Source organism: Anser brachyrhynchus (genome assembly GCF_964034855.1).
Source record: "Anser brachyrhynchus genome assembly, chromosome: 2".
NCBI lineage: Eukaryota > Metazoa > Chordata > Aves > Anseriformes > Anatidae > Anser > Anser brachyrhynchus.
Window position 1 is genome coordinate 20,401,695 of NC_137695.1, and position 18,978 is coordinate 20,420,672.

General features: G+C 38.2%; 1 protein-coding gene across 8 annotated transcripts in view; it reads left to right on the plus strand.

Moving 5' to 3' along the window:
* The window catches only part of NEBL (nebulette), a 260,561-nt gene that overhangs the window by 70,569 nt on the left and 171,014 nt on the right, over window positions 1–18,978 (plus strand). For all 8 annotated transcript variants that reach the window (XR_013945800.1, XR_013945801.1, XR_013945802.1 and 5 more), the window contains exon 3: window positions 6,456–6,540. Coding sequence is in view for 2 of the 8 variants with exons in the window: in XM_080578265.1 (XP_080434391.1) it covers window positions 6,456–6,540 (85 nt within the window). In the remaining 6 variants the exon portion in view is untranslated. The remainder of the gene's footprint in view (window positions 1–6,455; window positions 6,541–18,978) is intronic.

Here is an 18,978-nt window from a genome sequence, read left to right on the forward strand (position 1 = left end):
GAGCTTTAAACTCACTGCCTGTAGTCCTGGTAGCAGTCTAGTACTGGCAAATGGTACAAGGTGTGCGTCTTTTCCCTTGACATGTTTCCAGTGTTCTTCTGCAGATTTTGCTGTTGCAGTCACGTTTTTGTTTTTCACTTTGTGTTGCCAGAGTTCCCTCTTCCTTCCATGAACTTTTTGGTCATCCTCTGTGGATCCTGCTCCAACAGTTCTCACTTTCTAATCTGCTGTCAGTGTCCATTAACAGGGATTCCTGCATAGCTCAGGGCTTTCAGTGTGATAGGAAGATTCATTTCTTTCCCCCAAGCATTGGCATCCCATAGCTGGGGAATAGCTATATTGAAATGAAAATTTTTGAAAAGGTAGAGCTTGGCTCCAGTGAAAATTCTGGGAGTTCTGCTATTAAAGTCCGTGGTGCTGGGCTTTTAGTTTTTTTCCCCCTAAATCTGGATGCCAGCTGGCTGCACTATACCATTTCTTTTTGTCATATGGCAAGGTTCCTAAATGTGACCTGTGTATCTCTTCTGTTGTATTTTTAAAGATTTTTTTAAGTAGTCCACTCCTGCGATTTCAGGTGTTCTTCATCATATGCCATGCATTTGCTGAGACAGCCGCTCTACTACTTTGACGCAGTCGAATTTCTGTATGGAATTTCAAATTGTAAGAGCCATGAAATTTGATATTAGGACTGGTTATTCAATTTTTCTGCTGTTTGCTCTGAAATGTAGACATCATTTTCTGCCTTGCTGTTTTTTGTTAAAAGCTTCATTTTTTCAGCCTCTAGCAGAGGACGGTAAGACACTGTATCTTGGGGCCAAATACAGTGAGAATATTTAATGTGGTCCCTAATCCTAACTTTTCTAGGCAGCCCCAGATATGAGTCTCTGTGAAAAGGTATCAAATGCAAGGCTGGCAACACAAAGCTGTGCAACATGGGTTTGGTTCTACAGTAGAGTGATACGTGGTCTTTCACTTGCTCCAGAAGTGAGGATTGTGAGGATTGACTTACCCCAACAAGCAGATAGAATATCCTTGCTAACATTTATTTGTGGACATCCCTCTCTTCTAAACCTCCTTCAAACCAATCCAAACTCACCTCTCTAGGGGAATTTTCTCATAAACATGAACTTGTATTTAGCGGGCATACTGGAACAACTGTCTCTTCTACTTCAAATAAGAAATACAGATGCACAAATTAAGTATGTCAAAAAGCAATCCCTTGAACAATAGAAGATGAAAACAGGAAAATTATTTTCTAAAGCAAACGAATCGCAGCCAGAGTGTCTATTCTTCATACAGCATGGCAGATGCCAGAAGCCACAAAGAATTCTGTCCTCAAAGTCATTTGTGGAGAGCTGTCAAACCTTCCTTGCCTGCCTTGTTGCCTGAGTTCTGCAGTACCAAAGCTGTGTTACCCACTAGTTAGATTATTCCTCATCCAAAAGCCTTTATAATATTATACAGGTAAATGAACTTGTACAGAAGGTTCAAAACAAAACAGAAAACCCAGAGAAATCCCTCTCAGAGCTTCAGAAGAGGAAGTGCAACTGAACAAGAAGTCTGAAGCAAGAAGTCAGCCATGGGCAAGGTTTCCCTGCTTTTTTTTGCTGCTTTTTTTTTTTTATTATTTTCTGTTGCACATCTTACATTCCTTTCTGTGCAATGGCATGGTTTCAAGGTAAGGAGTGGAAAGTAGTCCCTTGAGTCTTCAAACCTGGGGGTAAGCGGCCAGTTTAAACACTCACTGGCTGAGGAGAGCTTAATACCTTCTCTCCTTTTTCTAGGTAAATTATTTCTTCTCATGTCTCCTGTATGAAAGTTAATTGCCGCTCTTTGTTTCTCCTCTGTGTTTTTGTGCTGAATTCAGTGGTGTTTGTGGATGTGGGCTCAGACCACGATTAACATACTGGGCCCTTACAGGTTTGAGAAGGAACTTGCCTACCTGTCCATCAGGTGTTATGAGTTTGGGTTGAATCCAAACTACTACGTCATTATTCACTATTCAAATTCAGTTTGAAGCTCATGTGTATGCTATACAGAGGTGCTGGTTGTAAAAGCAGTCTGTGTGTTTTTTGTCATTCTTGTAATATTGGTTTAATTTCATTTTGTTACTTTTCAGATTTTTTTTTTTCCAGTCTGTATTACTGCAACTGAAAACAAGTGCATTTTTTCCTTTTTTTTTTTTTTTTTCTCTTAACCTCCTTGTCCTCTAGAGTCAACTTGAACTAGAAGAACTAGAAACAAAAATTAGGAGAGGACAGGTATAGCCTGATGTGACAGACAGTGATGGTAATTGGTATTCTGAAAAGATTTGATAGAGCTGTCCCTCTCCTTAGCAGAAGGGAAATAATTTTCATTTGTGTAGCTTGTGGATATTCTCTGTTTGGAAGATATCACAATTTGTACATTGTGGACAATTTAGAATAGATATTCTAGGGGAAGAGATAACCTGACAGAAATCTAGTTAAGTGTTGTAATTCTGTAACTGTGACAGCTAACATTACAGTTCGAAAATACACTCACGAAAAATCTCTTAGTCATATCTTAAATGTTGGATAAATCAAAATGAGCAAGAAAGAGGCACAAACATGTTAATTTCAGAACAGGCTTGAATTTATCTCAGGCTTTGAATCTGACCTTTTTCAGAACAGGGAAAGCTGAATCTTCATCCCATTATCTCTCAGAACATGTTTTTATTCCTTTTGTTGGTTTGAAAGTGTGGAAAAGCTGATGAAAGCCTAACAAGTAGTTGGGAAATTTTCTATGATTCATCACTGGAAAAGCTAAGAAACTTTCCTAGGTAGTTTTCTGAATTCTTGAAGGTTTTGCTCTTATTGTTTCCAAGTCTCAAAAGTGATTGTGTTTTCTCATACAGTCAGAGATTGAGTTGTGATTTAATTTATTTATCAAGCTGTGCAGCAGAAGCTAGCAATGCAGTACATAGCAGAAACACCATCATGTGTATACTGATTTGTTCTGGGCCTTCTTGTATAGGTCTTTATACAGGATTAATCCTAATAGCATTAGTGTGGTAAGACATATTGCTAAGTAGACTTAGACTAGTAACAAAGACTTAAAACAAACAAACAAAATCCTTTGGACACTGCTATTAAGCAGCTGGCATGACATCAACCTCTTTAACCAATTCCCAGCTTTTTCCTCAGACATCACCTCAGACAAAGGGAAACTGAGCTTACCAGGGGCTGCGGTATCACTGGGAGCCCTGTGAGTTCAAGGCTGTTGCCATCCATTCATTCACCCTATTCAGACCATTCTAATGAAATGTGGTATAGTCTTAATCTGATAGTTACGAAGCAGATTTGATCGTTTTAACATTCGTGTTTAATAAGACCTCTATTTCAGTCAGAATTGTGCAGTGTTATAATGCATCTTAGATAGTTTTCAGATAATGTCTTAATTACTGATACTTTTAGTGATTCTGAAGACAGTATCAGTAAGCTTAAAACAAATGTAAATGCTGAAGATGGGATTTAAATTTAATACTAGTGTTTTTAATGGTTTGGAGGCAAGAATTTCCATAAATTAGAAGGATGCATATAAAACCGTGTCTTTCTGGTTGATAAACCGTGTGGGTGGTTTCATAAATCAGCTACAGCTAAAATGACAGCCCATAGTAGAATGCTTTGCTAATTTAATTTTGCTAAATGATTCTTTTTTAATCACAGTAATACATTGTGATAAATGGTTAATATGATCAGTTTAAAGGCCGATTTCAATTTCAGCAGTTTTTTCATTTTGTCATGAGAACTATTTACTTCCATGTTCAAGTGTAAATACTTTTCATTGATATAATCAGTTTGCACTGTCATTTGAAGCATACTAAAGCACCACTTGTTCAAGACAAAGAATACCTTTTCCACTTGAAATATGGAGCTACTGTTTCTAAAATAAGTAATGATCTTAGATAACATCAGTGCTCAAGTGATTTGCTCTGATTGTTGAAATACCTGTGAGTTTCTGAGTACTAATTGTGGAAAAAAAACATTTCACTTGCAAATGATCGGAGATAAAAGCTGGTGTAGGATAGGGACAAGGTATACTCTCATATGCTTCAGAATATAGAGGAGGATAATTTGGGAGCCTAGCTTTACAGAAACACCTCTGCTGCTGTTGCCAGCAGGGTCTGAGGGCTGTGACTAGGACACCTGCCTCAGTGTTACCCATGGATTCACAGGGGGATTTGGCAAAAAGAAGCCACCTGAGCTGGCTCCTGCTCTGTGCTCCCCATGTTAAAGGGGATGAGTACAGCTGATTGTCGTGATTGTGGTACCAGGGTCATGGTACATAACCACGATAAAAAGCAGTGCTATGAAACTTTATGGGATTGTTTTTGGCATTCGACATGTGCATAACATTGTTTTTGAATCGTGTGTGTGGCAGTTGGTATTTTGGGGGCAAGGTTTCTGTTCTCTGCTTGAGTTATCTATGGATATCTGAGAGGCTGCCTTTCTTTACACTGCACACTCTTCATTGCTACAATTTTCCCTGGATATCAGCAAACCCTGGCTGTGAGGTGGCTCATTGCCTTCTCCATCTGTCCATTGCTGCTTTCCAAATGGAACTCATGGCCCTCCTTGTGGCCAGTCTGGCATTTGTCTTTCTCTTCTATACCAAATGAGGAAGGATGAGGGAAGAGGTGACATAAAGCGGAAGAAAACCCTTCACTTCTGCAAGTATCTGCCTCTCCCAAGGCATTCAGAACTTTCTTGTGCTGATAGCATTTGCTTCCTGCAAGCGCTGATTCCAGTTTTTGCCCTCAGCAAAGCCCAGTCCTGTCTCCCCATGTGCTGCTGGAGCTGTGGCTGAGCCATTCAGCTCCCTGGCATCGTCTGGCAGTGGGGAGCCCCTGGTCTGAGAAGGGAGGAAGACAGGCAGCAGCCTCCTTCAGCACATGCATGGGCTGAATGAAACCGTTCCCAAGAAACACTGCTTCCTGCGGCCTGAGCTACAGCTTAGGTGGGCTTGGGAGGACTGTAGCTGCAGAAGAATTGGCTGGATTGTGTCATGACTGGGATTTTATTTTTCTGGTTTTCAGTGATGTTGGCTATTCCAGACGAATGACTAATAGGTGGGAATGTAATTCACCTTAAATTTTTAAATGTGCAGTGGCATTAGCCCTCCGTCTGTCAGATAAAAATTAACTATGAAACCATAGACTTCATGGAAATAAGACTTGTAAATGGAAAATAAAACTTACAGTTTTGATTGAAAATATATATCATATTTGCAAAGCACAGAAATTTTCTGATGGAGCTGTAGAGACCGAACTAGTTTCTGAAAGAACACATTAGAGAGAAACATTTCCGTGGGCAAACTCAAGGTTAATACTGTATGTCCTCAGTCTTTTGACTCTTACTTACTGCTTACTCCCTCTGCAGATATTAAGCTGCAAATGTTATTGTGTCTAAAATGCTATGCCTGTTTTGTTTTACCTCTGAAATGTTAGAGGCACAAATGGATTACCTGACAGACATGAGAAGCTGTGAGTGGTAACTGAATGCGTGAGTGCCTCACATAATGTAAGCTGAATCTTTTGGTTTGAGACTGAAGGTTCTGGAAATAAATTAGTAAGAATCAGTTTCATTAAAATGTTGCTGCCTCATGTTGTCTTTTGGGATAGCCTGTCTACTGTTGTTATTTTCTTCTTTTGTTGGTCTTTCCTATGAGATAGCTTTCAGTTTGGCAGTAAGGTTACAGGATAAATCTATGAATAAATCATAGTTCTGTAAATGAAATCTAAATATGATGACTAGGATTTTACTATTAAAGATGTCTAAAATGCCAAAGAAAATAGTAGGAATGCGTTATAGTGGTGTAAAATTTCAAATCAAAAAAGAGATGACTATTAGTTTGCAGTTCTGAGCCATTACAACCTTTGGTAGTAGATATGATTTTTCTTTTATATACAGCAGTGTATCAACACATTTGTGTACACACATGTGTATCAACACATTAAAGTGTTTGACTTTCTGTACCTGGAATGTCAGTATAACCTGTCTTGATCCCTCAGGTTTCTGCACTAATGGATTTAAGACACCATGCTACTCCATTTATACTCATTTATGTAACTTTTGAATTTATATACACCACTTATATTTTAAGGCATTCTACTTCAGTCTTCATTCATCACATGACTATACCAAGAAAGTGCAGTTAAACATACTTTTGTTCACTCTATTGAAAACAAATTTTGTTCTGTTGTTCTCAGCAGACAGTGGCCAGGATGATGGGTGGTATTTAGACTTATTACAGGAACTCATTCCTGTTGTGTTTGCAAGGCATGACTGACACAATATTTTTAGACTAAATACTTCTGTCACAAACCCAGTAAACTCTGAAATAGTTCTGTACAGTATAGGAAAGAGTGTTGGGATACATTTGACTTTCTATCATGTGTAAATATTTACCCTTTGGCTTTGTGCTTCTTGTTTTAGACATTACCCAAAGCAGTCCTTCACTACGGTGGCTGATACACCAGAAAATCTTCGCCTGAAGCAACAGAGTGAATTGCAGAGTCAGGTAAATCAAGTAATTCTCGTGTTTCATTAGTATTAGATTATCAGCCCCACTTCTCTTTAGTTTTTGGAAGTAGTATTAATTTCTTCATACTGATATGTAGCAGCACTCTAATAGGAAGTAATATTTGTAGGTAAAAATAACACTATAAAGCTTAGGGTTTTATGTCCAATCTCACTTAGGCTAGTTATCATGCAATTGTAACTCCATTGATGTCACTGAAATGCCTTATTTTCAACAGTATTTGAAGTATCTCTTTAAGTACTTTTTAATGTTTGAAATGTAATAGCTGAAGCCAGAGAGTTCATTTGCCTCAGACAAACTGTCACTGTTAGCTTGCAACAAACTTCAAAGCTGTGTGATTAGCAAACAATTAAGTTGTCATTAGCAAACATCTAGAAGCCTGACAGAGTGATCCATTTATGGATCTGTTATGTCCTGGTGAACTCAGATATGGAGCATTCTGTAAGCCAGATGTGATAAGAATTTTATCAATCGAAACTTACCTAAATTAATAAGATATTGAAATTAAAAGGTAAAAAGTGGAGGAAAAAAAAAAGTGATGAAGACTCATTACCCAAACATCGTGTTTGTTCACTATTGTAACTCAGTAGTCCATAATATACATTTTTAATTGATATTAATTCCTTAGTATTTGATCTTATCCCCCTAAAATATCACTTTTCTATTGTTTGACTTTTGACATTGGAAATTGGCCTGACTATGTGAGACAATTGGTAATATTTGATTCCATTTTATTTAGTGAAAGTTAGTTTGTTTCTATTGTGGCTTTATTCTGGATTTAGTTGCAATCTCTCATTATAAATTGATAATTGTCACTGTCTATTAATGCAATAAAGCCTGGAGCATAAAACAGACAAGAGGCATTAAGAGCTTTCTTGTTTGGGAACTTCTTTGTAGGTTAATGGGTGAAGTCAAAGGACTGGTAAAGAGAAGTGTCAGCATAGATATTTAGCACAGTATAAATTTTAAAAAAATCTTTACCTTTTGCCATTGTTGTTGTTGATCTTAAGACTAAGTGAAATTCTTTCTTGCTGAAATTCTACCATCAAGAAGAAGGAGAGTTTTTTGGATTTCTGTGGGTTGTAGAGTGGAGTTTACTTCACTGTTTTGTAGTTCAGTGGTTCTGTGTACCGTAGTTTACATTGTGTTAACAGGAATGTGTAAGCTATATTGTAAAAGTCTGTTTAAGTCTATTCTTTTCCTAGTGATTTGAAGAAAAATGATTGGATTCAGGAGAATAGTAAAATTTTACTGCTCTTTCTGTCATTGTTTCAGTGGATTGTCTTGTGTATCTGAGCACACGTGTGCATACATACGCACATGGATATATACAAATCTCAGGCAAAAACTTAAAGTAATTGGATGTATGCCTTGCCCTTGGCTACCTCCATGCTTATCTCCAAAATATCATTTAGACCATATGTGAGTTTGCCTGATAGGGTACATTCAGCTACAGGAGCTATGCTCTAATTTGAGGATAGATCTCCAGTGATATGTGGAGAGGAAGAAAAGCTGGCTGACTTCCTCCCAGCTGTTTCAGCTGCCTCTGGAGCCCATGGTGAACAAAGTTGAGACAAAGATTTCACACCTTATGTGAAGGTTCACAGTTTTGTACCCAGGTGAACCACAAGTCTTAATCTAAAAGGTCCTCAGGGAAGACTCTCTATATAGTGTACATTAATATACTGGCAAAAGACAGGTATTAATAGGACTGTTTTCTGTAGGTATTTATGCTTTAACTGGAGAGCTTGTTTGGATTTGGTTAGAAAAGTATGAATAGGGGAATCCTATTTGGATGCTTAGAGAGAAGACAATGCTCCTGTATGAAGTCCAGACAGATCAGAATCTCATTTAGGAAGCATACATTTTCTTAAAGCAGTCTACTTTATCTGTAGTTATTGTGGCAATCCTTCTGAAGTACTAGGGGCTGTTGAGAATTTTCAGGGAATTACACAGTTCAACTTGTAGGTACCAGTTTGAATTAAGACTAATGTAGTAAGGGCTGTATCGTATCCCAGTACATGATGGGCTTAGTACATCTACGTATCTCACACTTTCCAAACTCACTTGTATCTATTTTATCTTGGCTAAATGTTGCATAAGACAAGGAGAGTTGTCTGCTTCTGGAGCCCACAGGAGAAACTGCTTTTCCTACCCTATTTGAAACATGGTGACATGGTGCTTTGTGGAAGGAAACTTGTATTGGTGTTGTTCTCTGTTGATAAACAGAAGACTTAGCGTTCTAGGTCTGGATAAAAAGTACCTTCATCAATGAGAAACTTGGAATTTGCTTATGTATAAACTTGCTGAAACTGTTCCCATTGCACTGGCATAAAATGTTCAATAAGGGTCTACTCAAAACTTGGAGATGGGGAGAAACCCTTAATTTCTGAAAGGTGCCTCTTTAGTAGGTAGTGAAAGATTAGCAAATATGGTTCTAAATTACAATGGAACTACTACAGTCTACTTGGAAGAAAGTCCATGACATTTCTGACCATCATTTGCATCCTTGGTGTTGTTTCATGTTGTTTTAATGCTGAAATTAAGATACTAGGACTTTCTATAATCTAGTTTAAGTCTTGCCACAAAATTGTAACTTCTGATTGATTTTTTAAAATACTTTGAGGAGTATAAGGACAGAGAAATTGCCATCTTGAATCAGCCCTATTGGCTGTTTTGTCCATTGTCCTACCTTAAGCTTTACAGAGAAAGTTGCAAGACTCCCAGCTGAAACAGATGTTTGAGATATAATTTGCCATCATTCAGGTCTCCTTCTATTACAGTGCTATGCAGTAGGAAAAAGTGTGTACGTGGTTCAAGAAAAGCGTTTCCTATGAAACCAAAGTTGGCTGGATAGAATCACATTATTACTACCTTCCAATATTCATCAGAGCTGCTTGAATCTCCTGCCAATGCAGTGACAATTTGGGACTGAACAAATTCTGTGTTAGGTAATGTAAAAATTACGTTAACTTCTTAGTAAAAAGAAATGCTTTTCTACAGTAATAGTTGCTTTCTAGTTTCTAAGTAAACATTTTTAAGGCTTTTAATTTTGAAGAGGCACGACCCTGGACTCCAAACATCTTTTAAAAATCCATAGCTTTAGAAGTATTATTTATCCTAAATAGCTAAGCAGGAGAAATTGGTAAAGAAAACACCATTAAATCTTGTATAACCTAAAAGATGCATGTTTTTGTAAATTAGTTGTTTTGATTTTCATTTAAGCAGCAATTGACAGCATTTTGAGTTGTGGTCCTGGGTCCTCTATCAAGAATCCATTAAGGTCAGCATCAGTTGCCAACCTGTCATGCTGACATAACATGACAAGAGCAAAACAAACAAAACCAAAGCATTGTTTTCTGGAGGAGTCAATAGAAAATGGATTGCTCTTTAGAGCACTTGAAAAATTATGTTGTTAAGAAGTCAAAAGGCTACATTTAAAAGCTTTACAGGGAATGTTTTCCTTCCATACAGTATAATTTCAGAGTGTTTTTCCTCCTCTAGCTTGTTGCTTCCATGGGATTTCATTCAACTCTGTATTTTGAAGGAGAAACAAATGCATTTTAGGAGAGGCTGGAAGTGCTTTACCATCCTGAAAAACTACCCCATTCAGTGTGCCTTTTCTCTGAAGAAAAATTAGTTTTAAGATCTTCTAAATAAAGAGCATATACAGGGATACAGTGTCTCAACCAACATTTATGCCTTTCTGAAGAAAAATCCCTACCTTTAATTTGTAGGGGGTTAGTTAGTGTGCACTCTTATTCCACAGCATACAATGGATCCTTTCCCTGTGCACTTGCCTCTCCTGGATGAGCTCAAGTACAGAAGTTTCCAATCAGCCATTTCCTCTCCGCTATGTTTACTTAAGAATTGCCTTCATGTACCTTCTTTGGCTCGCCTTAGCTACTATCTCTCTAACTTTATAACAGCGTAAATTGCTCCCCAGTCTTTAGTTCTTGTCTGTGGCAATGCTGTGTAGATCAAAAGCAGTAATTCCAGTTCAACTTGCAGAAACAGAGATGTTCTGCAGTGGTTCTTGGCAGGGAGGGTTTGAAGTGTTGGATCAAAGGGACGGCTAAGGTTTAAGGTGGATTCTCATACTCTAGTGCTTTCTGAGAAAACCTACTTTCTAAGTCTTGAGAAATGTGACAGAAAATCACAGGTATCATCCTACTGCCTTTCTGTCTTAATCTCTGCTGACACCGCCTGAGACTACAGTCCTTGGAAGCTCCAAGCATATTTTTTCCATCTGAGGGAAAATACTCATACTTTTTTCATGATGAATCTTGGGATTGGTCACGTTCCTGAGCAACCTGTAGTTTACTGCTTTGAGCAGGGGGAGCGACTGGATGGTCCCCAGCAGTCTTGTCTAATCTCAGCTGTTCTCTGAGATTCCTCTCTGTCCTGTTCTTCCTTGTTTCTTCGTTTCTGTCTTCTCCTTTCTTGCCCTTCTCTCTTTGCCTCTCCATTCCAAAAATATGTGCTAGCAAACTTCCAAGTAGATTCTTTTTATTAACTCTTTTCCATGATATTTTAAATGCTTTTTCAGTTTATGTGCTTTTATGAAGTCTTTGGAATGAACTGCTACAGGGAATGCTATAGGGGAACAAAATGCTATATAGATTACTAAAGCAGACATTTAATGGATTTCCTGGGGTACTCTGAGTTAGCTAATTGGAGAAGTTGTGGAGAAAACAGCTCTTGGAGCTAGACAGAGATGGGATTTTTCCAGAAAGCCATCAAGTACAGATTATTTATCTGCTTCTCTCTTCACTTGTCCAAGGGTCTGAACCCAATCTGCCCTATGTGTATGAAGAGAGGGATGAGAGAATAAAAGGAGTACAGTCTTCTCAGTTCTCTTCTCTCACTGTTGGGTGTGAGTGGCAAGTCCTGGACTAGTTGATGGGGTTTGTGCACGATAATCCCAGAGTGCCTGCAGGAGGTTCTGCCACACTCCCTTGTGAGCCCCAGCACAGCAGCATTTTGTAAATCATGCTCACCCACCAAATGTGATTTTCTTAACTTGCGGTTTGTTCATCTTCTCCTCTGAAGACTATTTAAGTGACTTGTGTTATCTGCATGAGTCAAAGACATAAAGATTATTCTTGATGTGAATAATACAAAGCTCGACAAGAGTGCAGCAGGCAGAATGGATTTTTGTCTTCTGGAAAAATGGTTGTCACCTTTTCTGATTGTTATTTTGCTGAACGTGTGAGAGATTTTGGCTACATCCTGTCTGTACTGGACTGGCTTCTGTTACAGAAGAGACAGGCAAACGCTACTGCATATCTACCCTGTTTCTGTTATTTTTTTTTTTGCCCACTTGCAGTTACTAGACAAGCTATAAGATTCAGGATGTGACAGTAGTGCTTCCTCTTCTCCCCTGTCCGTTGCTCCTCACTGTCACAGGGGCTGGACCAGCAAGTGAAGAAAAAAAAGTTGTAACGCTGTGGTCAGGAGACACCAGAAGCAAAGACACCAAGCGGTATGAAGTACTATAATAGCTGATAAACAGATTGGGAAACAGAGAGGGATTTTCTGTGCAGAATACATTAACTTGTTTTTATGTTACTGGCACGCTGGTCTTGTATTGAAATTATTTTGATTTCACAGGTGGAATTACAAATCTTCTGCTGAGATATAAGATAGAATCATGGACTTCTTTTTGAAGTAGAAAAGAAATAGAAAGGCTTGCTTAAACTTTGTATGATCATGGAATCATAGAATGCTTTGGGTTGGAAGGGACCTTAAAGATCATTTAATTCCAATCCCCCTGCCATGGGCAGGGACACCTTCCACCAGACCAGGTTGCTCAAAGCCCCATCCAGCCTGGCCTTGAACACCTCCAGGGATGGGGCATCCACACCTTCTCTGGGCAGCCTGTGCCAGTGCCTCACCACTCTCACAGTGAAGAATATCTTCCTCATATCTAACCTAAACCTACCCTCTTTTAGTTCAAAGACATTCCTCCTGTCCTATCCCTACACCCCCTGACCAAGAGTCCCTCCCCAGCTTTCCTGTAGGCCCCCTTTAGGTACTGGAAGGCTGCTATAAGGTCTCCCCGGAGCCTTCTCCAGGCTGAACAATTCCAAGTCCCTTAGCCAGTGTTCATAGGAGAGGTGCTCCAGCCCTCTGATCATCTTTGTGGCTTCCTCTGGACTCATTCTAGCAGGTCGATGTCCTTCTTGTGCTGGGGGCCCCAGAGCTGAACACAGTACTCCAGGTGGGGTCTCATGAGATTAAGTTGTTTTAAGACTTAAATCTGTTGATTTCTGGTCTTGGTACAATATATATACATATATTTTTCCTGGTATCATCCAATTACAATTTTCTAGTCAGTGTAAAAGAAGCTGCTTATATAAAGGGGTAAAGATAGTAGTATTTTTTTTCTTGTTTTTACTTGTGTTTACAAAAATATTTTTCTTACAATGTTGAGGGTTGACTATTCTTTCATCTATTTTCTTTTTGGGTCAGATAATGCCTTGAAGATCAGTAGGATAAGCTATGTGAATAAAAGCAGTAAATTCTCTTTCTTTTTTCTGAACTTATCTTCTTTTGTATATCTGCGTTATATCTAATGGCACAACTACAGGCTTCAGTGCATGCGCAGAACAATTGCTTTAGACCATTTGTTTTGTAGCATTTCTTTATTTCTCTGCAAAAAGTCTGCAAAGATAATCATAGAAAAAACACATTGGGAAGCAAATATGAATGTGAATGCTTGCAAAACATTCAGACGAAACTTTAGACAGATGCACATGTGAGCATATATGGAAAATGTCCACCTACCTAACCTAAGCTTTTTGCTATTGATTTGATGATACGAAAGCCAGCATTTTTTTATTAGTGCTTGACCTGTTGCTAATATCCATAATGATTTGAAAACCTGAATTTGGTAGGAGGAAATCAGAACTCAAACTATTTAAGGAAGAACAATAGAATCTGCACAGACTCAGAAGCAAGCAGTGCAAACAGTTCCTGCTGCCCACAAAATTAGGAAGTCTGTAAAATACTTGGTAATAGGAGAAAAATCACTTTTCCCTGTGCCAAGACTCAGAAGTAGGATGCAAAAAATATGAATATGATGAGATATATTTTTCTAGGATATGTTGATGTAAAAAAACCCAACTTACACGTTGTCTCTTTCCGATGTACTGTACATAATGTATAACTGTAAAAAGTGAAGGGATAATACATTTAAGTGAAATACAGATAATTTTTGTGCTAGGATGAGGGCAAGAGTGGTCATGATTGTTAAATAGAGTACTTATTGAGCAAAAGCATTTTTATAGACTTTCTCATGACATTGAATCAATGTAGAGCAAGTAGGACATCCTTAATAGAAAATCTTAGGATCAATAAAATCGAAAGTGAATCAGCTGACCTCTAGTTATACAATAGAAGTATTAGAAAGGGGACAAAAGGGAGCCACAGAATTCCTAGTTCTTATTTGTAAGTTTAGTTGTAGAATTTTTAACCGAATCAGCACTAGTAGTGAAATTTTTGTGACTTTTTAGGGGGACAATGAATAAAAATATTAATTTAACTATTAAAATGTTATCAGAATTGCTATGATTAAAAAAAAAATCACTTAATCTCTTACATTCTAATCTTAAAAAAAAAATCCTTTTTTTTTTTTTGTTTTCTGAGTGGGGAGGGAATGGGTAAATTCACTGAGCTTTGACCATACTGACATGTATGTTCTTTTTCTCACATGTTGACAAGTTTCCCTACTGATTCTCTTGAACTTCTTTTTTGCTTTTCATTTTTGGAACTAGATCTTTTGCTAATGGTTTCTCTGTTCAATTCTGTTGCAGGAAATGGGATGCTGTGATTCTTGTTATTCATGTTTTTGTTGCATTATTGCATGAAATTTAAACCGAAATGAAGGAAACATGCTTATAGTTACAGAGAATTTAAGATTAAGAACAGAACAATCTTCCTAAGTGAGGCATCCATGGACTGCAAATCAGATGCTGAGGACATATCTGTACTGATACCTAAAAGAGGGACAGGAAGAAATTCCTTGTCCCAAAGACAGCAGTGTGTACTGTTTTTTTCCATATTGTGTGTGGCTTCTTTCCCTTAGAGTGGTCTGGTTCTGTTCAAAATGCATAGCACTTGGTACTGGGCCTGTGGAATGCTCCTCTCTATATAATGGGTATATATATTTTTCCAGTTCACGTTTTGTGCCAGGGCTATATACTAGCTCAGCAGTGGTACTTGAAGCATGAACCGTAGAATGGTTTGGATTGGAAGGGACCTTAAAGCCCATCCAGTCCCAACCCCCCTGCCATGGGCAGGGACATCTCCCACTACACCAGGTTGCCCAAAGCCCCATCCAGCCTGGTCTTGAACACTACCAGGGATGGGGCATCCACAGGTTCTCTGGGCAACCTGCTAGTGCATCACCACCCTCAGAGTGAAGAATTTCCTCCTAACCTCTAATCTAAATGTCCCTTCTTTTAGTTTAAAACCATTCTCCTTTGTCCTGTCATTGTCTGATTGAGCAAAAAGTCACTCTTCATCTCTTTCATAAGCCCACTTTAAGTACTGAAAAGCTGCAGTGAAATGAAGCTGAGCATCTGTGAAACATCATGGCACACGGGATGCTTGGGGGTCAGCATCCTCTTTGCTGTGTGGAAGGGCTCTGCAGGTTGAAGAGAGCAAGACTGGTGCAGACCTGTCCGTGTTGCCTCTCAGAAGCGGCCCCTTGACTGAAGAGTATGCTGGTCTCGCCTTGGGAATGGCAGTACAGCAGAGCTAGGGAACAAACTCAGCCCTGTGGGAAACCAAGGTACTGGTACTGAGTTGGTCCCTTGCCCTGTCTTATTTAGCAGTCACTGTAGCGAGAAAGTCTGTTGAAGGCAGAAAATGAGGCCACATCACTTTTTCTTTCCTTTCTGGGCTTCAGATCTGTGTCTTTCAGGTGCTGCCATGTTTAATCAGAAGGGGTCCATGTAGTCTCACTTCCTTTTGCTGACACTGCCATTTTTTCCTGAAACACTTCATGCTTATTTTGATTAGCAAGAGGAAACTTGACTAGGTGGGTGACTGGTGTGATCCAGTGGTGGGTATTGGTAATGTCAGCATTAAAAAGAAGGACTGTCAGCCTTTACTTATTCACCCCAGGATGGAGAAAGGAATTTTCAGGAAGGTTTTTTTAGTCAATGCACTAAATTAGGAGAATTTGTTTTATTTTCTCAATGTTGCCACTGTCACCCTCCAGCATGTTCTTGGTCTTTGCCCTAGGCTTGCATTTGTGTAATGGAGGGGATAAATTATGTCTTTTTTTTTTTCCACAGCACACTGTAGTAGCTGACATATTTAATAATTTGTAAGTGGCATATGAGTATTTTGGTTAATATCCTTTCATCCAAAGTAAAAGCTCAACGTTTTCTTTTCCAGTGTGGGATGATAACAATGAATTCTTCGTACATCAAAGCACTGGATTAACCCATTTGGCATTTTCACATTGTGACAATTAATGGCTTCCATTTAGCTCCTCATTTTAGACTCTCATCTTTTCAGAAGTACTGACCTGTTTCTTACCAAAGAACGAAGCTAGTCATCCATCTTGTTATAATGAAACCAATTTTTTTGTTCATCCCTAGTAATTTCTTCTCAAACTTCAGAGAATCTGGACTGAAAATTTCTAGAGGCAAGGTTAATTTTGCCCTTCATTTTTTCTTGTCCCTATTTTCATGTCCTTACATTAATGTGTTCAAAGAATATGATTAATGACTATATTTCTCTTAATTGTATTGGTTCTTTGAAAATGTTTTGAAGTTGGTCCTTAACCCCTTGTGAAGTTTTCCTCCCCAAGAAAGAGCCTCTTTTACTCTTCAGACTTTTTTTTTTCCTGATGATGCTACAAGCTCAACCTGCCAGTCTTGCTAGTTCGGGGCATTCTTAAACATACTCATTGCTGTGTTGATTTGCAGATGCTCATGGTTCTCTTTCATGTGAGAAATCAAACTGATAGAGTTCATGTATATGAGTTTATCAGTAGATTGAGAGGTCAAATTCTACTTTAACATACCTCTGGAAATGGCCTCAAATCTGTGTTTGTCCCATAGTTGAATATATATATATATTTTTCTGGCATGCAACAAACATTGCATATTTTCTATTGTGGTGGGATATGTAGAATTATAGAACAGAAGTTCTGTGAGCATGATTATATCTTTTTATTTGATGCAGTTATTTCTTTTTTTTCCCCATAGAGTGCATGCACTCTTTAGATCTATATTAGAAAAAAAGGAAAATATTGATTTACCCACAGACGTCTCCCATGTGATTAACTGTGATGTATGTCTGTTTCTGAAGAGCCTTAATAAGTATGCATTTTGTTTAGCAGTTACTTGTCTCTGCTAAAGAATTTTAGATTGTTAAAGATTTCTAAATAATACTTGAGGGTTGCTGTTTTTTTTACCCAACACCCTTTTTCCTCCCCCCAAGTATAAGAAAGAAAAGTCTGTGCAGATGTGTATGGTTACTTTGTGCAAAACAACTGTTCCCATTGTGTGCATTGGCACCCTTTAAATCCATTATTAATTCTGTTTTTAGTCAACATTTGTTCTGTAGATGTCCTTAACAAAGCCACCAGAAAAGCTGCTTAATAGGAGAAATCCAAGCCCAGTGAGTGTGTCACACTCTTTTAATTGGAAATGTTAAAAAATAAAAGCCTTAAGCAAATGAAAAGGCAAAAAGAAAACTTTTGCCTTAGTGTGGAAATTCATAAAATGAACAAACAAAATTTCTCTCTTCTTCCACATTCCCCATCAAAATGTAGCAGGTTGGCTTCTGGGTTTTGTGTAGCCGCAGAAAGGCTTTGCTTGCTCCATTAAGAGATGCTTTTTGCACTTTGAAGCTTTGTGGATATTTGTCTGTCTGCTTGTCTCTCTTTGACCTTGTTTTTCAGTTCTTGATTATTTCTGACTGTGTAGTTCGAGCTGCCTGATAACAGTGCAGGGAACACTCAGCACAGCGCTGTGTGGCTATGAGAAGGAGAAGGGAGAAACCAGCCTCGGCATGTGTGGCTGTACAAGGCTGAAACAACGCACGGATCAGAAATTGCATGGTATTAGGCCTTAAAGAGTATTTGGAAGAAGAAAGGCAAAAGGGTTCCTGGGCAGTCCTACCCCTTGACCCCAATAAAAGGCCATGAGTGTTCGTCAGCATTTTAGTTGGTCATTTTCCTGATGCTTAGGTTACTTATTGATGGGGCTGTTTTAGATCCAAGAAATATATTGTCCTTCTGATTTATTCTCAGATGATGCAGGGACCATTCAGAGTTCAATGATTTCTTGTAACTGCTGCCTTGCAGGATGGATTGAGGTCTGTTCAGGGTGATAGTTTGTCAGGTAGTGCTATGCTTGCAGAAGATTATGTTGATTGGCTTTCAAGTGAAAGGGTCATGAAAGAAAAGAGAAAGGAAAAAGACTAGGATTAGTTTAATGTTTAACCTTGTCCAAACCAAAGTGACTGGAAGAAAATACTAAATGTACAAAATGTTAGAGCTTTGAAGATATTTGGTGGAAACTCTTTTTTGGAAAAAAAAAAAAAAAGAATCTGCCTGGAGCACAGTTTTATTTTTTCCAGTAGCTTAGTAAACTGTAAATTTTGAAGGGCAAAACACATAAGCTGTTTTAATTAAGAAAAAAAAAAATAGTGTTGCCTGCTTCCTCTTCTGTTTCTTAGGCACCGAATGCCCAAATCAGAAACCCAAATTAAAAATACTAATTTGATATCAGGGACTAAAATGTACATATTTTGTATTTATATAAACTTACAGTTCAGTTTAATTTTATATTTAAACCTTTATGTACAAATATATCTGTATTTAGTATACCCATGGTAAATCTCTTGTGAATTCAAAATAGTCAACTTCCACTTGAATGAAAGTAATTTTGCTGGATGAAATTAAGCATCCCTATCTTGTTTATTTTTTTTTTAAGGAAGTCTAGGTAAATTTTTCTAAAGGTTGAAAAGAAAAGATTAAACTGTGGATGAAGCTAGCATTTAAGTATCAAAAACTGCGCTCATTTTTGCAATGACTTTTGAATAGTGTAATATAGTTCTCAGTAAATGATTTGTTTACATAAACTGAAATGTGATAGCAAGGTCAGGAGAACGATAGAAGTTGCTCAGTCCTGCCAAGAAGGGAGTAATAGAGATAAGTTTATTGAGCATGGGATGCTCCAGTGCCTGTGTGATAAGGCAGGAATGTGAACAGCCATTGCAGAGGTAGGTCGAGCACATGGCACAGCACAGTTTGAGATAAACTTGAAGTGGGATACGTGGCTCGTGTCGATTGAAGTAAATTGTTTTGATTCCTGTTTAAGAAGGGAATCAAAAAATCAAGTAATGGTGAATTTGACTAGAGTTGTGGCTTTCTGCTATGTTTTGGTGTTG